Raw genomic sequence first — 17,490 nt, forward strand, 5'->3', positions numbered from 1 at the left:
GTCGACGCCCCTTACTTCTGTTGCACGACCTCCGCTTCCTCTTTACGGCACGAGCATCTCTGGGAGTGGTGAGCGACGAAGAAGACGGGAGGAAGGAGGAGGAGAAGAAGAAGTTGCCAGCATGGCGTTTACACTGTACTCCCTCATCCAGACAGCTATCCTGTGCACTAATGCAATCGCTGTGTTGCACGAGGAGAGGTTTCTCAGCAAGAGTAAGTCTTCTGACATGTTTTATTCAACATACGTCACGCGTCTTATTAAAATAGAACGTTTACCGAGCTAATAGGAGCTAGCTAATGGTAATTATCACTACACTGTCCGCAGCCTATGTAACGATGGTACACGGAGTGGAGATTTTAACGCAGAAAATTGACGTTCGTTCATTAGACAGAAATGTACATTTTGCCCCCCTTTTTTAATTTCCCTTTTCCTGCCTTTTTGTCTCCAGTCGGCTGGGGTGTTGATCAGGGAGTTGGAGGTTTTGGGGATGATCCAGGAGTCAAAGCCCAGATCCTCAATCTCATCCGCTCAGTCCGGACTGTCATGAGAGGTTGGAAAGTTTCTTTCCTGCTTATGTCCCAGGGAAAAAAAACAAAAAAAAAAAACAAAAAAAAACACACAGGAAATGTTGATTAAATGCCTTACCTAGTAGGTCAGGGTATACTTAAATATTTCCTGTCAATGATGCCAATGAATGAGTTTTTGGGTGCCTCCTATTTTCTCTATACCATCATACCTTTGTCTCACTGATGCAGGTTTTTCATTAGATAATTTGCAAGTTTCTTTCCTTTTCTGTCTCCACAGTCCCTTTAATAATAGTGAATACGGCTTCCATTGTCCTGCTGTTACTGTTTGGTTGACAGCAGCACACCAAGCGCCAAAATGAAGCTGGAGGACCAGACATTTGCCAAGGAACAACCACAACTACCATCTTGAAGTCTTCACGCCACACTAGATGATGATTCTGTCGTCACTGTGCTGCACAGAGCGTGTCCATCCTCACTTTCATTGCACTGAGAGGAATCTGTTTCCATGATCTCATGATATGTGTCATATGTTTGATAATGTGGTTGTAAATGAGAAACTTTTAAAGAAGTCTTGTCAGCAGTTGGGCTGACCAATATGTAAATGTTTATTAAATGTTATTACATTTCTATTCAGGGCTATAGCTAGCTTTTTTTTTTTTAAAGAAATATGGGGATTTTGGAGACTTGATTAAAGTTACACAAAGTGTTTTTTTCCGTTTGACTTCTCATTACAATGCAGTGTAATGTGCTGGGCAACCTTTCATCTTCTTAACTTAAAGAGTTGTCAGTTAAACATTATTTTCCGCTGTATACACCTGCAACACCTGGGAACTGTCATGTACTGCAGATGTATATTGTTTATTTTTCTATCCCTGCTCCATTTCATTAATAATCCCCATATGTTGTGAATTGTCGCTATTTCCTCTCTGCTAAGCTCCACAAACATTTTTATTAACACTACTGTAGTTTCAATTCTGAATACGTTAGCGGTGGGGTGAGGGAGAGAGGGGATCTGCTGGAATTAGAAGCATATGTTTATCAGAGAGATTTGCACAGTAAAGCCACTTTGATCTGTGATTAGTCCGAGTTCAGCTGTGAGTTCCCAGCGAAATCTGTAAGCGATCACAGGCGACGGAACATGAACGTGTATGCGCACTTCACAGGTCAGGATGTGTGCTTTTCGGGTAATTCCTGTTGAAATACATTTGATAAGTAGAAATAAAATTGCTTTTTTTAAATTAGATACATGAAGCGACGTATGAAAACAATCTACATAAAAATATATTCGTATATAAAAAAGTCAAATCAAAAGTCTGTCCATCAGAACAATGTAGATAAATGAAAATAGCTTTTAGTTAGAATTTGAATGAATATTGAAAAGTTACATGTAAATGACATTGATTGATTCTTCCCCCATCCTTAACAAAGAGTCAAAGGTTTGTTCCCACAAATAGCAAAGACCAATGAAAGCACCAAAAGCAAGAAACGCTCAATAAAATAGGTTAGCGAGAGAAAAACACAAATAAAATCATCAACAAAACATTACATTTAAGCTAGTAGTGTTTTAATAAGGGATTTAAAAGATGGTGCTGATTTAGATATTTAAAGTGTGGGCTAAGTCCTCCAACATCATGTTTTTCACAGTTATGAGTGGCACAATATTTATGTGAAAACAAAAACTGAAAACTAAAAAACAACATTAGCGACAGTGTTATTCACTGGATGTATATGGAAAGGAGGTTTGATCCGTGTTGTCTGGCATCGTGCAGAGAGAAGGTTATTATCGCTTTGATAATACCTCCCACCATATTAAATCTATCTGAATGCCCTAAAAGACCTGCTAATGCGATACATCTGTTGGTTGTTAGTGGGATGGAAAACATATGTTTCTTTTTTATTATTATTATTCTAATGAGTGATTACGTGGTTAAGGATAACCCTCTTATCAGATTATAACATATAAATTGGAAATAAAGTACTATTGAAGAAGACAGTGATATCAAAACGACACTGATATATATATAAAAAAAAAAAAAAATCCTAAAAGGGGCAACAAACAAAATACATACAATAATTTCAAAAAGAGTAGAAGCAGTTATGGTTTTTGAGCTATAGGGGCGGCAGTGAGTTCATCGAGAATAAAACCCAGCTTTAACCAGCGAAGAAGAAAACGTCGACAGGAAGTAGAAGGAGCTGTTGTTGCTAAAGGTTAAGTGCGCTATTTGCTGACTTTCTAAATATGTGAACTTTATTCAGTGATTGTGTTGATTTTGCTATTAAAACCGCAGTATTTTATATCAGTAAAGAAGTCGCTGAATGCGTAGAAATTAAAAGCTAGGACTGAGTGAATGCCACTTTAGCTTTTAGCATCCATGCTGGTCCAGTGATGATAGTGAAGGAGGTTTTCAGACTAACTTACTAACAGTAGAACGTAACTTAGTGCAATAGTTTTGTTTTTGTTTTTAATCTATACACGTAGTTGTTAGAGTTTGGTGTTACAGTCGGTTATTAAAAATTTACAAATTTCAGTAACGGCAAAAAATCAATATTATAGAACCACATGCATAAACACAATAACATAAGGTTATTCTCTGCTTGGCATTGTTCTCACAACACAGTACCCTAATATCATTAGAGCTAAATTCAATAGACTCGTGACCTACAGGCTGTGTGTGTGTGTGTAAGCTATTTTGGGTGGGCATTAAGAGCATTAATTGTACCCTCGCATTGATAACTACATGACAGAAATCCAAGCATGTCTAAATAATAGGGGATCACACAGCCATAAAATACAATCCCAAAATCTGTATTCCAGGCAGGAAGTCATAAATTCTCAGGCCGAACTGGTCAATAATCCTCTCAATTTGTCCTGATGCAGGTTTGAGCAACGCAATAATCTGATAAATTCTGCCACGACCAATCTGAATTATGATTATGAACATATAATCTCAAAAATAATACATTATTATGGCAGAATAAGCTTTTTTTAAACTGAGCAAAGCTCCGTTTACAGCGGACCTTGGTCATATTTGGCAGGTTGGATGACCAGAATCAGAGACTGCACTCCACACAGCTCTTATGGAGCAGCCTACTTGGTGGCTGTAGGTTTGGGTGAGGACTGAAACCTGTTGAAAACATCCTTTGTGAAGGTAGAACGTCACAAACCAAATGGCAAGGAGGGTGATTAATGCTATTTTTATACAAGCAAATTATATAAAATCTATAAACAGGAGACAAATCTGTTATCTCACAGTAGTGACTATCAATTGTCCACCACTGTTTTTGTGATGGTTCACCGTCCGTCCTCCTCTGCAGGTCTCCGGCATGGCGGGCAGACGGGCTCTGAAGGCTGTGCTCATCGACCTGAGTGGAACTCTGCATATAGAAGACACGGCGGTGCCTGGGGCGCAGGATGCCCTGAACAGGTAGGACACAACCCCCAAACCAGGGACAGGCGTGAAACTGAAATGAATGTTGCAAACTACAGCACTGCTGCACACTCGTGTAGGTAGGAGATGCAAAAAAATGCAGCTGACAGTCCTTTGATGCACACATTTCTCCATCTTCATTTTGTTATTATAAATTCCTAGGAATTCTAAATGTGCTTTGAACTGCAAGACATTTCTGTTTTGGCGCCGTCAGGTTACGGCAGGCATCTGTCGCTGTGAAGTTCGTGACCAACACGACAAAGGAAAGCAAGAGGAACTTACTAGAGCGACTGCAGCATCTCAACTTCGAGCTCCAGGTAAAACAGCCAAGCCAAAATCCAAGTAGTCCCGATGCTTCTACTGTCATGTTCAGTTGAAAATGGGCGACATTAAGAGAAACAGGTGCGTCACTCTGCAGGAAAAAGAGATCTTCACCTCTCTGAGTGCAGCGAGGAGTTTGTTAGAGCAGAAGCAACACAGGCCGCTGCTGCTGGTGGACGACGGCGCGCTGGAAGACTTCACTGGTACGGAGCTGTGAGTATGTGTGTGAGACACCCAGCTTTGAACTGCTGTTGTAGCTGATCTTGACCTCTGACCTCTCTGTGAAGAGGGTTCAAGTAAAGGGAAGTTCTTCAGTAAGTTGACTTAAGTGTGACAGAATTATTGTTACCAAACTGTCAAAAATAGTGGCTAATTTCCAAGTGATGAGAGCCCTGATTGGTAACTTGTGACACAACAACTCTTTACCTTTGTGAGTCTGAAGGCGTTTGCACTCAATGAATGATCACATTAAGATTAAGCTGATAAACTAATCCTACTATACATTAACCGTCTTTCTGTCTCCAGGCATCGACACGTCAGAGCCGAACGCTGTCGTCATCGGACTCGCTCCCGATCACTTCAACTACCAAACACTCAATAAGGCTTTCAGGTGTGAAACTCATTCATTAGACACATTCTTCAGCCAGTCAAAGAACATTTGAGTTTCAGCCACTGACAAGGTGTGCGGACAGGTTTGATTTGTTTTCCCTTACTGTGCAATAGTGCAAGAGTATTTTTTTTTTTACAAGTAACACTCTGATTCCAAAAAACCATTATGTGTAAATAGGGTTGCAAAGTGCAGCCCGTTAATCACGTGTATTTCTCCGCAGAATGATTCTGGATGGAGCTCCTCTCATCGCCATCCACAAGGCTCGCTACTACAAACGTAAGGATGGTTTGGCCCTTGGCCCCGGGCCCTTCGTGACGGGACTTGAGTACGCCGCAGACTGTAAGGCTGCTGTGGTTGGGAAGCCGGAGAAGGCGTTTTTCACACAGGTTAGAATGTGATATTATGTTTCCACCTTTTTTTTCTCAACCAAGGATGAGAAGACACACGAACATTTAAATCATATTTTTACTTGAAATCTCAATTTTAATTGACTGAAATCCACCTTATGATACGCTAGACCAACTTTAGAGTCTCATTTTCGTTTGGTTGTTTCCTTCAAATAGGCTCTGTCTGATATAGGATGCAGCCCGAATGAAGCGGTCATGATAGGAGATGTAAGTATGTTGTGCTGTCGATGGGAACCAAATCTGAGACTGTTCACTCCAAATATGCACTTCTTTTAAATATCATACAATATTCATTTAGACAATATTATCGTCTCGTTTTCTGTTGGAACTTCCACCCAAAATGTGTGTTGCTTTTTTCTCATAGGACGCCAGAGACGATGTGGGCGGGGCTCAGGACGCAGGAATGTTAGGAATTCTGGTCAAAACAGGTAAGAAAAAAAAACTCTTCCTCCAGTTTATTCTCATTCCTCCACCAGTTTCTCTTATTCTCCCAGTCCTCTCTTTTCCTGTCTCCACATAGACTTCACTGACTGCTTTTGTGGTTAATGGCATTCTGCCTTCTCTCAGGTAAATACAGGGAAGGGGATGAGGCGAAAATCAACCCTCCTCCCCACCTGACATGCGACAGTTTCCCAGACGCTGTGGAGCACATCCTGAAGAACCTGCTATAAGCTATTAGTGCCAACAGAACCTTTCATTTGCACATAAAAGACTCCAGTTATCACTGCTGTAGACATAAGCCTGAGTGATTGTCCCTAAAGATACATTCACACAAATATGTCTGTTTGAGTGTGGGACCAATTTCTCTCTATATGTCCAGAATGCTAAAAAGTAAAAGTAAGCATTCATTTCAGAAGCAGCCACCAGCTGCTGCCACAACAACAAATGTCTTCTCAATATATACAGTGTAATAATGTAGAAATATAACTTAAAATAAAAAATACTCAGCTGGTAACTGTTGTTTGTTAGTCCACTGTGCGTGGTGATTTGTACTTCAGCTTAATTTTATCAAACGTACTAAGCTAAAGTAATGATGAGTTTGTTTTTGTAAGAAAATTTCAGCGTGTGTACGCTGATAAAGAGCATAATTCTGCTGTGGGCAGGTCAGTTTGTTATGATAACGCTGTTGGTATGAAAGTCTTTTTTGTTGTGTTCAAATGTTCTGGTGTGTCAGACAGACTCGTACTCGCTCTCCCAGGCTGCGTATCTGTCCATCAGGTTACGGGCCGAGGGTTTGGTGTGCTCGATGACTTCCAGGAAGTCAGCCGTCGTCACAGTTTCCAGCTGGATGGCGGGCATGGCAGTGTCTCCTGGGAAAGAGAATCCCAGTGAGGCTGCAGCGTTTCATTCAGGGACACTTGACAGAAACATGGCTGCTGTGTGTTGGCCTACCTTCCCGATGCGACTCCAGAGCATCAAAGATCTTGCGGACTGGTCTCATGGCGGCCTCCTTACAGACCAGTCTTATATCAGAGCCTGAGTAACCCTCCATCCCCTGAGACACACACACAGACTGTGTTGAGACTGTACGGTACACTCTCTCCTCTCATGACATGACAGGCAACGCACGACTGAACACATTTTTTCCAGTCAACTGATTTTCATGTCACCCCAAACAATTCTGAATATACACTCTGCAAAGAAAATGTGAAGTAGACAAACGATTAAACACTTCCTTAACTGTTTTAACTGTAACACACCTTTGCCAGAGTTTCATAGTCCAGCGCAGTGTGTAGCTCCACCCCTCCTGTGGAGCTAAGGGGAGGCAGCCAATGAGAGATCATGGCTTGGCGAGCCGGCGAGGAGGGGAGACTGACGAGAATCCTCTTCTCTAACCTCCTCAGCATGGCATGGTCCAGTTCCCTGAGACAAGAGCAGGAAGTTACAAATCCAGCAGCTCACTCCTACTTTTCAAAGATAAACTAATGTCCGTTGAGGTTTCTATACGCGGTATGTATGTGGTCCGTGTTTGTGTTTAAGTATTACCAAGGCAGGTTGGAGGCCGCCAGGACAAACACCAGATCCTCTGACCTCGCCAGACCGTCCATCTGAACCAGCAGCTCAGTCTTCATCCTGCGGCTCCCCTCATGCTCTCCTCTGGAAATAGACATCAGTCTGTTGTCATTCAATGCTCTTTAAAGTGACATCACTACATTACACTTACTGTAGCAGGAATGACCACTGAGGCGTTTTTCAGTACTTTTGCAGGCGCTGTCTGTGGACAGATTGTCTAGTCCAAGGACACTATGTTCACCTGAAGCCTTCCAGCCTATTGCGGGGGGTGAACCCACAACCTTCAGCACTGGGGAACAACATTTCCATTTCCCGCTCTTTGTGGTTCAGCTCACCCCATGCTGGTTCCTCTCTGGCTCATCACTGACTCCAGTTCATCCAGGAAGATGGTGGATGGGGCGTGGTACCTGGCCAGCTCAAACAGCACCTGCAGACGTATAGATACACAGAATTACACGAATCCAAACCATAAACCTGCAAAGCATGGGAGACAGTGTGCGTTGTGTTTGATCTGCTGTGTGTGATGAACGACCTACCTTTACCAGTTTCTCAGAGTCTCCTCTCCACTTGCTGACGATGCTGGAGGCTGAGATGTTGAAGAAGGTCGTCTTGCACTCTGTAGCCAAGGCCTTTGCCAGCAGCGTCTTACCTGTACCTGGTCAAAAGAGGTGCATGTCGGCAACTGATTAAGTTTCTCTTTCATCAGCAATCCTGACAAAGGTTTACAGCACTGGAGGTCTTACCAGGGGGGCCGTAGAGCAGCAAGCCCTTCCACGGAGACAGGATGCCTGTGAACAGCTGGGGGTACTGTCAAATATGAACAGCACCAAAAAACCTTTAGCAAATCACATCAAAATTCTTTATAAGAACATTCTACATCTACCAACATATTCTTCCACCAACAGAACACGCATTTCCATTGTCAGCGGACCAATCAGAAGCTGCGCTGGGTGAAAAGAAAACCGATTTGTTTGCATTGGTGGCTGAGTCAGTGCTGCAAATACCACATACTGCAAATCAGTCTGAATTTTAGGTGGCAAACAGAGGCAGAGTCAAATCACCAAACTGACCTTATACCCCAGAGAATGAATAATAATGGAGGCAGAAGTTGGGGATTGTGGGAAGGCGTTATTCAATAAAACAGGCCGGCAGAGGAGAGGAGAGACACATCAGTCCTCATCTCCGTCTGTAAATGTCAAGAGGATGCAGACAACCTGATTTGTTGTCATCATACCCAGGAGAGGGGTCCAGGTGATGATGATAGAAGTGTATATGCATCTTCTGTGTGTGTGTGTGTGTGTGTGTGTGTCCTCTACTAATGTGTCTATGTGGCAGCTTTTATTTGTATGTGCAATCTCTGTATGTTGAGAATGTGGCTGTGTAGCATGTGTGTGTTCCTTCCTCCCTGTCTGTCTATCCGTCTGTGCATGTGTGTGTTACCATATTATCCCAGATATAGATTAAATGTCATCCTAACAGACTGGCCTGACCCCGCCGCCCTCCTTCTCTTTAAGCCCTTTAAGGGAGATGTATTCAGAATCGAAGACGGGCGACCGGAGCTGAAATACCAGCGTGCCCGAGTGGCGGCCGCACCTTGATGGGATAGACGACGGCCTCTTTGACTAATCGCTTTGCGTCCTCCAGGCCGATGATGTCCTCCCACCGCACATTGGGGTTGTGCAAATAGATGTCCTTTCAGGGTGAACACACACACACAAACAGGCAGAGTGAGGAATGTATGTGGAAGAGATCAGCTGGAAATACACACACACACACACACATATACACACACATCCTGGTGCCATTAGGCCTGCGTAAATAGGTGTCCTTTAGAATGAAACATCAGATAAGGGAAACAGATAGAACCTGGGCCTTCATTAATACAACAGATCAATTCATTCACAACGCAGCTCTTCACTGCTCTCCAGTGGACACATTTGGTATCACATAAATCACTTTAAGCATAATTTCACATTCTGCTCAGAGAAAATCAGCTCCCACTACATATTTGTTTTTCAGCACGTGTGCTTCTTGTTTGTCAGTGTAATGTAATTTGTAGTGTGTGTGTGTGTGTGTGTGTGTGTGTGTGTGTGTGTGTGTGTGTGTGTGTGTGTGTGTGTGTGTGTGTGTGAAGTACCCTGCTGATGATTGCAGCCAGTTGTCTCATCTCACCGCTCAGTCCAGAAAAGCCACTGAGGGGCTTCAGCAGTCGTTCCTGCGACAACACAGTGTACGATCATCATCATGAGTAGTGTGGTGCTATTAGTTGATTTACTGATGTTTGCTCTCATGCACTGTGTGCCAGTCAAATACCGGAAGAAATACTGAAAAAAAAGGAGATTTTTATGTCCTCAGTGTTGCTCAGAGGCTCCAGTATCATTACCATGTGGTCTGAGTCACTGCCAGCTCCTTTGACAGCATCATGGCTTGAACCTTTGCTGTCAGTCATCTGGCCCTGAGATAGGCAACACAAATTTTATGAGGGTGTGAACATATTTATCAGTCTATGTGTATGCTTTGTATTCATGAGGGACTTGACTGTGTCTGCTGTTCACACACAGGTGCAGGATTAGGTAGTGACGATCCCTTGTTTTTATGAGAGAGTGAACTCAAAAACAAAAATAAACAAATAAACATATTAGAGAAGCTGGGAGATCATTTGTGTGAAATCATCACAGATGACATCGATGGAGACTGGATGATGGGATTTGATGTTCATTTCTCGTGTTCTTGGATGAGGGCTGATAATGGCTGAAGTTCCCCGGTACCTTTCTGTTCGCTGCTGCGTCTCCGGATGCTCCATTTCTTAGGGAGGAGACGTTGAGACCAAACTCTGACGACTCTGGAGGAGCAGAAGAGCCGTTCTCCTGGAAAATGAAACACAGTCGTCGGGATGTCAGAGCGATCCCCTCTTACTTCAACACTCTGCTCTTGGTGTTTGCGATGTCTCGTGTTTAACGTTGTACATTTGTATGCGAGGCTGTCCTCTTGGCTCCGTTTCCAGACTGCGGGCTCTGGGACGGGTTGATTTTGGGGAGAGGCTTTACAGCTGAACAGGGACTCCTGAGGAGGAGACACAGAGGACATAGATCATTGCTAGATGTTGTCTTTTTTTTTAAAAAAATTCTGTCCTGAACATGAAATGTTTATGAAATGTGAGAGTTGGAGAGACTCGCCTCTTCACTCCACCACTTCTTGCATATCTGTTTTCACCTTGACATAAAAGAAACAACAGAAAATATGAATTACCGACTGAGTTTGACTGAGTACATTCCAATAATTCACCATTTAACTGCAGCGCTTATCCCATCGAGCTGCAGATGTGGTCTGCTCAGTGGTCGTATACCTGCTTCTGCTGCCCTCCTGATGAGTTTGGGATATTTCTGGAACTTGACGTAGTGATAGCTCTCGTACTCCATCAGCACCATCTCCAGATCGATGTTATCGCAAACCTCGAACCTCCTCACACCTCCATTAGTCTCCTGGTCCAAGGCCACCGCTGCAGCTACGTAGCTGGTGGACGGACACAAACACAAACACGAGAGTTTGCACATGTGCATGCACGTTGGGAAGATCACCAAGTAACACAAACAAGGTCAACTATGTCTGCTATGACTTGGTTTTGATGTGTTTAGGTGATGAATTGCATGCAGCCGATGTCAGACATATTCTGCACAGACAGACACACACACACACACACTTTGCAGGCTTGTGTGTCTATAGACACAGTATAAATTGGCACAGCCTTTATACTGCTGTTACTCACATACCTGCAGCAATCAAAACCCACCCTGCACTTTTACCCTTTACCTGCTTTAAGAAACTCCAGGTAAGACCACCTGAAGGCCAATGCTCATCATTCATACTGACCCTTGCCCCAGCAGGTGTTGGTAAATGAGGATGAGGAGGCTCTTCCTCCTCGTCTCGGTCCTCAGCTCATCCTGTTGGACAGCAGCACACAAACCTTGAGACTCAGGAGCTGCTCAAACGCAACTGCTGCATTATCTATTATTACTATTATCTGTGTTTTGTTTAGAAAAACACAGGTACAATGGACTTTTTTTTAGAGGATATCATAGTTTAAAAGTATTACACAATTATTATGGAGACCGTCATAGCGGAGATCATACAGACACATTGGGATGTGAGGACACAAAGTCCCAGTAGAGGGCGACAGAGCGCCATAAGTGACGCCCAGCCTCTGCTTGAGTATCCAGGCAACCAGCTGACGCCGAATAATTGTGGCTCTGCTGCATGCAAAGCTAGCCTCATTAGCTCGACGGCTAACTGCTTCACGTTTAATTGCGACGTTTTAGCGGCTATTTTCTGCATAATATATGTCTAAAATACAGTAACCTAGCCCTGAATACGTGTTATACTCAGCGTAACGTCACGTGCCATCTATGGCAATTAATTAGGCCACAAGCAGAGGAAACGTCACATGCCCCTCTCCCAGGTGTCATTGTTAGTTAGCTTAAAGTTGTTAGCCGGCCAACAGTTGCGACACACGCAAAAAACTAAACTTTTTCACTCACCGCCTCCCGCGCTTGATGGGCGATTTTCATAGACTGATATGAAAGCTCCATCATGATTCTGTACAGTTACTGAGACCCAAAGTCAAATCTGGTGTTCAGTCAGACGTTTGTGAAGTTCCTTCGCCGTGTTTTAATGCGGGGTCTGAATACTTTCCCCTCCGGGCTGCCGTACACACAGGTGAAACGTTGCTATGACGTCTTTGGTGTGTAAATACTACAATACTACACTGAAAAGGAACAAAATACTGCTAAACAATAACAGCGCCACAGAACTATTGAAATTATACAGTTATAGTAAGCCTGTATTTATTAGCAAAAAGCCTGTTGGAAATGTACATTATTTATTTTAAAATAATAAGATGAATTAAATAAAACAGCTTTCCAAATCCTTAGTTATAAAACCAAACATGTTTTATAAGCATGCTTGTATCAATATAAGATTAGAATTGAGCGTGAGATTAGATGTGGTTGAAGGCTCTGGAAAAGAGGGTGCGTGAACTTGTGGTTAGAATAGGTTATTTATTTACTTATTTATTTTGCTAAACAAATAAATAATATGTGACCAGCTATTAAAACAGATAAGTCTGAATATTTAAAAAAAAAGAAAAGAAAAAAGAAACTTCAGCCTCATGTCAGCAACATATGTTGTAATGTTCTTAGTAATATGATGTGAGAAGACCTCAAAACAAAAATGTCAAAAGATGTGATACTGAATGTGTCCAGTAGAGAGCAGTGAAGAGCTTTGCTGTGAGTAAATTGAAGCCATGTACTATTGAAGGCCAAAGTTCTATTTATTTCCCTTATCTGATGTTTCATTCTAAAGGCCACCTATTTATGCAGGCCTGCTCGCACGAAGATGTGTGTGTGTGAGAGTATTTGTGTGTGTACATACACAAATCTTCTTTCTACCGCTGTGACTGTGAATCTTGTTCTGTATTATTTTGCATTGTTTTTTTGTCTACTTGCATCCATAATTCTGTTTGTGTGTGTGTGTGTGTGTGTGTGTGTGTGTGTATGTTCACCCTGTAAGGACATCTATTTGCACAGCCCCAGTGTGCGGTGGCAGGACATCATCGGCCTGGAGGACGCAAAGCGATTAGTCAAAGAGGCCATCATCTATCCCATTAAGGTGCAGCCGCTGCTCGGGAATGCTGGTATTTCAGCTCTGGTTGCCCGTCTTCGATTCTGAATACATCTCCCTTAAAGGGCTTAAAGAGAAGGAGGGTGGCAGGGTCAGGCCAGTCTGTTAGGATGACATTTAATCTATAACTGGGATAATATGGTAACACACACATGCACAGATAAATAGAGAGGAAAGAACAGAGTGGATATATAGTATAAACACACACAGGCACAAGCAGTATGCACGTGTTATAGTGTGTAGAATATGTACACAAACACCTTCACACATCCTCTCCTTCCTGTGCATGCAAACAGACACACACCTGATATACACAAACTTCTGTTATCATCACCTGGACTTCTCTGGTGGGTATGATGACAGCAAATCAAGTTGCCTGCATCCTCTTGACATTTACAGACAAAGATGAGGACTGATGTGTCTCTCCTCTGTTCTGCCGGCCTGTTTTATTGAATAACGCCGTCTGTTCACGCAGCATCCCTCCACCTATGCGCAATCCCTAACCTCATCTCTATTTTTATTAACTCTCCCATGCATATAAGGTCAGTTTTGTGATTTCACCCAGATTGTGTTTACCCCCCGCTGTTTGCTTTGCAGAACAAAGTTGTGATGGATTACACACTGTGATTATAAGTCACTGTGAAAATCACTATATGCCAGTGGTGCCATGACTTGAGTAGAAAGGCGAGTTCTTTGAAAGTGGTCTTGATTTGCCGAATGTGCAGTCATCACTAATAAAACAGGCTTGCATCGTTTTCCTTCAAAAACATTTATTTCTTTTGGCACCGTCAGTTTTCAGCTTTACCTTACAGTTGATTGCACATCCGAACATTTAAGGAAGTTGTATTGTTTTGCCGTCCATCCGTAAGACAACGCTGCTCCTGATGCTTCTGTATATAAACCAAATAAGTGCAGCCTGGGGTTGTACACTACGATACAGCATAACTGAACTCCCTCTGAAACCCTATATATCCTTGATGGGTTCAGGCATCAGTCTGACAATAAGGCTATTTTATCTGAAAGGGTTCAAACTGGGAGATGTTGGATTCAGCAGCAGTGATTTGCTTGTATTATTCCCCAAAGGCTTTGATTTTCTGCTATTTCTGCTCAGCATTATATCACAATGCACAGTTCTCGTCCTGCGCATCGTGTTTCGGTTTTGCCCTGTTGGGCTAGTGCAAAGTTCCAGACGATGAACGGAGGCTGGAGCAGTCTTTCTTGGTCAGAGCGCAAAATTATTCAAGTTTCTCTCAACAGTTGCATTATTAAAATGTTTGTATTAACCATTTAAGCTCATAAAGCTCTGCGAAGTATTTCAGATGCAGCTTTTGAATTCAGTCATCGTCTCTCAATTCATCCGCCCCATTGCATGAATGAAACGTGTCCCATTTATAGTGTGACACGGCAGAGGTCAGTACGGAACTACAGTGTTTTTTTTGTTTCCATTTTCTAAGACAAATATGAGTAACACAAACATTTCAAAGGGTTCGTATACTTCTCCAAAGACATATCTGCTGGTGTTTGGCAGCACCACACAGTGGGTACAGTACTTGGTGTAAATGATTTGCTTTGTAGTTTGACAAGTCACAGGGCTACAAATGTGATTAGATTTAATGGATAAAGTTTTGAGAGAAAATAAGGACTGGACCCTTACACATTAAGCCTAAAAAAGTCAGGATTGTGAGGAGAAAAAAAAGGGAAAATTGCTCCATTAAATTTGAAATCTGTCGCTGCACAGTGGCTCTGAAGCAGCCGAGCGCACAGAGACGACAGAGTGGCTGAAATCGTTAAAAAACAGCTGTCTCTGAGCTGCTATCGTTTGGACTTGTACTCACACTGAGCCGAAAATGGGACATTGCACAAATATCCAGGCTGTTTTCTTCAACATATCCTTTTCAAAAATATATACTATATACAGATCGCTGATTGGGAATGAGGAAAGGGGGCCACATGATCTTTGGAGCAAACTTGACTTCTTGGTTTCCTGATGTTGGTTTATGTTCGATCTTCATTAAGTCCCTTTATGAAGTTTATTGAGAGTCCATGTGCATATACATATGAAATGGGTATTTCCTAAGAAAATAGTAGCTTTGTCTCAAATATGTTTGGTTTACATGCCTAATTAAGTATTGCATATTTGTTTTAAAAGTAAATCCTTAGTCCCCAGATTTGATGGTCAACACCCAGTCTATGATTGGATCACACGGCATGTTAATGCCAGGTGTAAACAGGATCAAATTATTCCCAGAAGAATCTCAGATTTGGGAAGAGAACATACTACTTGTGAAAGGGGTCTTTGGGACTTGATTGTTTCAACCAGAGTACTGAAGACCTCACTGTCTGTGAAGGCAGTCTGAGCTCTCAGTGGAATGTAGATTGTATAGAGTGAGATGCTGAGTATCACTGAAGGTGACGGGCTAAGGCTTCATTCAGAATGATATGCTCTTTAAGTAAGTGTTGCACTGTTGTTGATGTGAAAGAGACCCCAACACTTTCTTTTGGACAGCCTCAATGACAGGCAAGGGATTGGATAAACTGTACTGATGCAAATTTGAACTGTCAACCGTTCCAGGTAGAAATATTTAGCTTTAAATTACGCAAAATGTAGTGGTGAACTTTTGACGTTACTGTCCCCGTGCGGGCATCCAAGCCTCGACCGTGCCTCAGAACACCCCGGCCTCTGTAAGAAATGTGCCAGCCTCGAGCAGCAGACCCTTAACGTAGACACGCATGGTGTAGAACATCGTGAAGAAGTCTTGAGTGCTGAACAGGGTGTCGGCCAGAGCGAATCCCAGAGTGGAGGGGATGAAACCCTGGCCGTACTCCACCATCCACGTCCCGGCACTCCACTGGACTGATGTGGCCTCGCCTACGCTGTGTACGATGGTGTCACCTAAGGGAAAAAAATGGAAGTGTGTCGAGTGTCTTTTCCACTCTTAAGTTTACTTTCAGTGTTCAGCACCTTACTACAACCCCTGGTGTGCGTTGCTTCTCTATTACAGACCAAAATATATTACCAGGGTAGTATATTTCACTCTTCGTCGTCCCCTCCTTCCACTGCCTGAAAGTGCCAGATATGATGGTGTCAGAAATCTCAGCCCAGTAACGACCTGACGGAAGACAAGCGCAGACATGGAGTCTAGTTTATATTGTTTTCGACGCGGATAAATCACAAAATCCTTGAAAAAGAACACAAAGATTATCCTTTAAGTGCCAAGAAAAATGCTCCCAATTCAACATAAGAAGTATGTTGAAGAGAGTATGACCACACAGACAGTCTTTTGTCCGCCTTCAGTCCTCACCTGAGTGTCCTCCTGTATCCACAGCAGTACCGAACAGCAGCAGGTACTCTGTGAGCGAGGCATGGAGGAGGCACATGGAGCCCATCCAACCTCCGGCGTTCACAAACACCCACTGCAGGTCCTCGTCTGGCAGGATGTGGCCAGGATACCTGGTTCAATTACACTTTGTTAGATGATTTTAAACAACTAACAGATATTCACATTAGAAGGGTTACCACTAACGGTTACTACATTACTTGGCTCATGACACAAACTTTCAAATAAATCAGTCGATGCAGCCTTATCTGCAAGGCAGAGTAGGTCATTAGTTTATGGCAACTGGAACAGGATCCGCACTGTAACATAACACACCATGTGGCTCTAAACACTCCGGTTAGGTTAAACAGAGAATCTAATGCTGTATGTCGATTGGCTGAATGTGTGCCAATCACAACTGGGGGAATTAATTCATCACTTTAAGTAAAAGTAAACATGCTCAGGGCAAATTCTTTGCCATCAAGTGTCTGAATATATTTCAGAAACAAATTAATGTAATCATTACCTCTTCCTGAGCTCCACAACCACTTTGGAGAAGGCCTGCTCATGGTCCTGTCCTGAAGGGAGACACGCACAGTAACTGTTACTTATGTAAGGCAAAGGGGAGGACAACATCCATTCATGTAACGTTATTTTTACTTTAAACAGCATTTTAGTGAACTGCACGTTGGCGTTGACCCTAGTTAGATATAAAACTTGACATTCCCAAACTCACCTGCGTACTGTTTGGCCAATTTGGCGACGTCTTCTTTGTTGAAAACGTACTGCTTGGTGGCTATCCACTGCCGCAGCAGCAGCACGACCAGGACGGTGACTGCGGCGAACACGAACAGTTTTACACTCGCTCTGACTACAGACATGGTGGAAACAAAACTAAACAGACAGAGACGAGGCAGCAGGGTTGACTACACGTGGAAAAAGTGGCAGACAGGTCGCCTCAAACTCGCCATCGGCAGGGGAGGCGTGGAGTCTAAGGGACAGCTTCTTCCTGACTCTGATCAACAGGGGGCGGGAAGTGGCTGCTAAGCCAATCACAGGGCGCGTCATCGCGTCGGCGACAGCGGCTTCGGGGTTGCCAGCAAATTTTGGAAACCCCCCTTAAGTTGTATTTATTTTGCATAGTTATAGAAAACAGAGTCATTCACAAAGATAGATTTTAAGATGCTGTGT

At 43.0% G+C, this 17,490-nt stretch overlaps 4 protein-coding genes across 5 annotated transcripts; 2 read left to right on the plus strand and 2 right to left on the minus strand.

The window, feature by feature from the left end:
- Window positions 1–57: 57 nt before the first annotated feature.
- On the plus strand, window positions 58–2,550 carry ier3ip1 (immediate early response 3 interacting protein 1). Its single transcript, XM_070989135.1, has 3 exons — window positions 58–212; window positions 449–550; window positions 805–2,550. The coding sequence occupies exons 1-3, from the start codon at window positions 122–124 to the stop codon at window positions 858–860; spliced, it is 249 nt and encodes an 82-aa protein (XP_070845236.1). The 5' UTR covers window positions 58–121; the 3' UTR covers window positions 861–2,550.
- A 124-nt stretch (window positions 2,551–2,674) lies between these two features.
- On the plus strand, window positions 2,675–6,246 carry hdhd2 (haloacid dehalogenase-like hydrolase domain containing 2). 2 transcript variants are annotated; one of them, XM_070989133.1, is made up of 9 exons: window positions 2,675–3,707; window positions 3,843–3,952; window positions 4,170–4,272; window positions 4,374–4,479; window positions 4,802–4,886; window positions 5,107–5,272; window positions 5,450–5,500; window positions 5,658–5,721; window positions 5,861–5,984. In XM_070989133.1, the coding sequence occupies exons 1-9, from the start codon at window positions 3,696–3,698 to the stop codon at window positions 5,962–5,964; spliced, it is 801 nt and encodes a 266-aa protein (XP_070845234.1). In that variant the 5' UTR covers window positions 2,675–3,695; the 3' UTR covers window positions 5,965–5,984. The 2 variants fall into 2 exon arrangements, with proteins under 2 accessions (XP_070845234.1, XP_070845235.1); XM_070989134.1 differs by having other exon boundaries at window positions 2,685–2,735; window positions 5,861–6,246.
- katnal2 (katanin p60 subunit A-like 2) lies at window positions 6,162–11,989 on the minus strand. Its single transcript, XM_070989132.1, has 16 exons — window positions 11,842–11,989; window positions 11,177–11,247; window positions 10,653–10,819; window positions 10,483–10,519; window positions 10,273–10,369; window positions 10,075–10,173; window positions 9,690–9,761; window positions 9,444–9,521; window positions 8,900–8,998; window positions 8,050–8,113; window positions 7,843–7,961; window positions 7,642–7,733; window positions 7,280–7,390; window positions 6,994–7,156; window positions 6,686–6,788; window positions 6,162–6,603 (listed from the first exon to the last, which is right to left on the minus strand). Exons 1-16 carry the CDS (start codon window positions 11,893–11,895, stop codon window positions 6,464–6,466), a joined length of 1,566 nt encoding a protein of 521 aa, XP_070845233.1. The 5' UTR covers window positions 11,896–11,989; the 3' UTR covers window positions 6,162–6,463.
- Window positions 11,990–13,739: 1,750 nt separating this feature from the next.
- Window positions 13,740–17,316, minus strand: sigmar1 (sigma non-opioid intracellular receptor 1). Its single transcript, XM_070989696.1, has 5 exons — window positions 17,036–17,316; window positions 16,826–16,877; window positions 16,285–16,433; window positions 16,000–16,092; window positions 13,740–15,875 (listed from the first exon to the last, which is right to left on the minus strand). Exons 1-5 carry the CDS (start codon window positions 17,178–17,180, stop codon window positions 15,646–15,648), a joined length of 669 nt encoding a protein of 222 aa, XP_070845797.1. The 5' UTR covers window positions 17,181–17,316; the 3' UTR covers window positions 13,740–15,645.
- Between the last annotated feature and the right edge of the window lie 174 nt (window positions 17,317–17,490).

Source organism: Chaetodon trifascialis, chromosome 20, assembly GCF_039877785.1.
Source record: "Chaetodon trifascialis isolate fChaTrf1 chromosome 20, fChaTrf1.hap1, whole genome shotgun sequence".
Taxonomy (NCBI): domain Eukaryota; kingdom Metazoa; phylum Chordata; class Actinopteri; order Chaetodontiformes; family Chaetodontidae; genus Chaetodon; species Chaetodon trifascialis.

Bases quoted from the DNA above. Each gene is read 5' to 3' on its own strand.
- ier3ip1 (XM_070989135.1), top strand. From the start codon at position 122: ATGGCGTTTACACTGTACTCCCTCATCCAGACAGCTATCCTGTGCACT. The intron at 213-448 runs GTAAGTCTTCTG...TTTTGTCTCCAG, and splicing joins GGAGAGGTTTCTCAGCAAGA to TCGGCTGGGGTGTTGATCAG. The intron at 551-804 runs GTTGGAAAGTTT...CTGTCTCCACAG, and splicing joins AGTCCGGACTGTCATGAGAG to TCCCTTTAATAATAGTGAAT.
- hdhd2 (XM_070989133.1), top strand. The intron at 4,273-4,373 runs GTAAAACAGCCA...GTCACTCTGCAG, and splicing joins ATCTCAACTTCGAGCTCCAG to GAAAAAGAGATCTTCACCTC. The intron at 5,501-5,657 runs GTAAGTATGTTG...TTTTTCTCATAG, and splicing joins AAGCGGTCATGATAGGAGAT to GACGCCAGAGACGATGTGGG.
- katnal2 (XM_070989132.1), bottom strand. From the start codon at position 11,895: ATGATGGAGCTTTCATATCAGTCTATGAAAATCGCCCATCAAGCGCGG. The intron at 10,520-10,652 runs GTATACGACCAC...TTTTATGTCAAG, and splicing joins CAGGAGGGCAGCAGAAGCAG to GTGAAAACAGATATGCAAGA. The intron at 8,999-9,443 runs GTACTTCACACA...TCACCCTGAAAG, and splicing joins TGGCTGCAATCATCAGCAGG to GACATCTATTTGCACAACCC.
- sigmar1 (XM_070989696.1), bottom strand. From the start codon at position 17,180: ATGTCTGTAGTCAGAGCGAGTGTAAAACTGTTCGTGTTCGCCGCAGTC. The intron at 16,878-17,035 runs GTGAGTTTGGGA...GTCTCCCTTCAG, and splicing joins ATTGGCCAAACAGTACGCAG to GACAGGACCATGAGCAGGCC. The intron at 16,093-16,284 runs GTGAGGACTGAA...GTCTTCCGTCAG, and splicing joins GGATACAGGAGGACACTCAG to GTCGTTACTGGGCTGAGATT.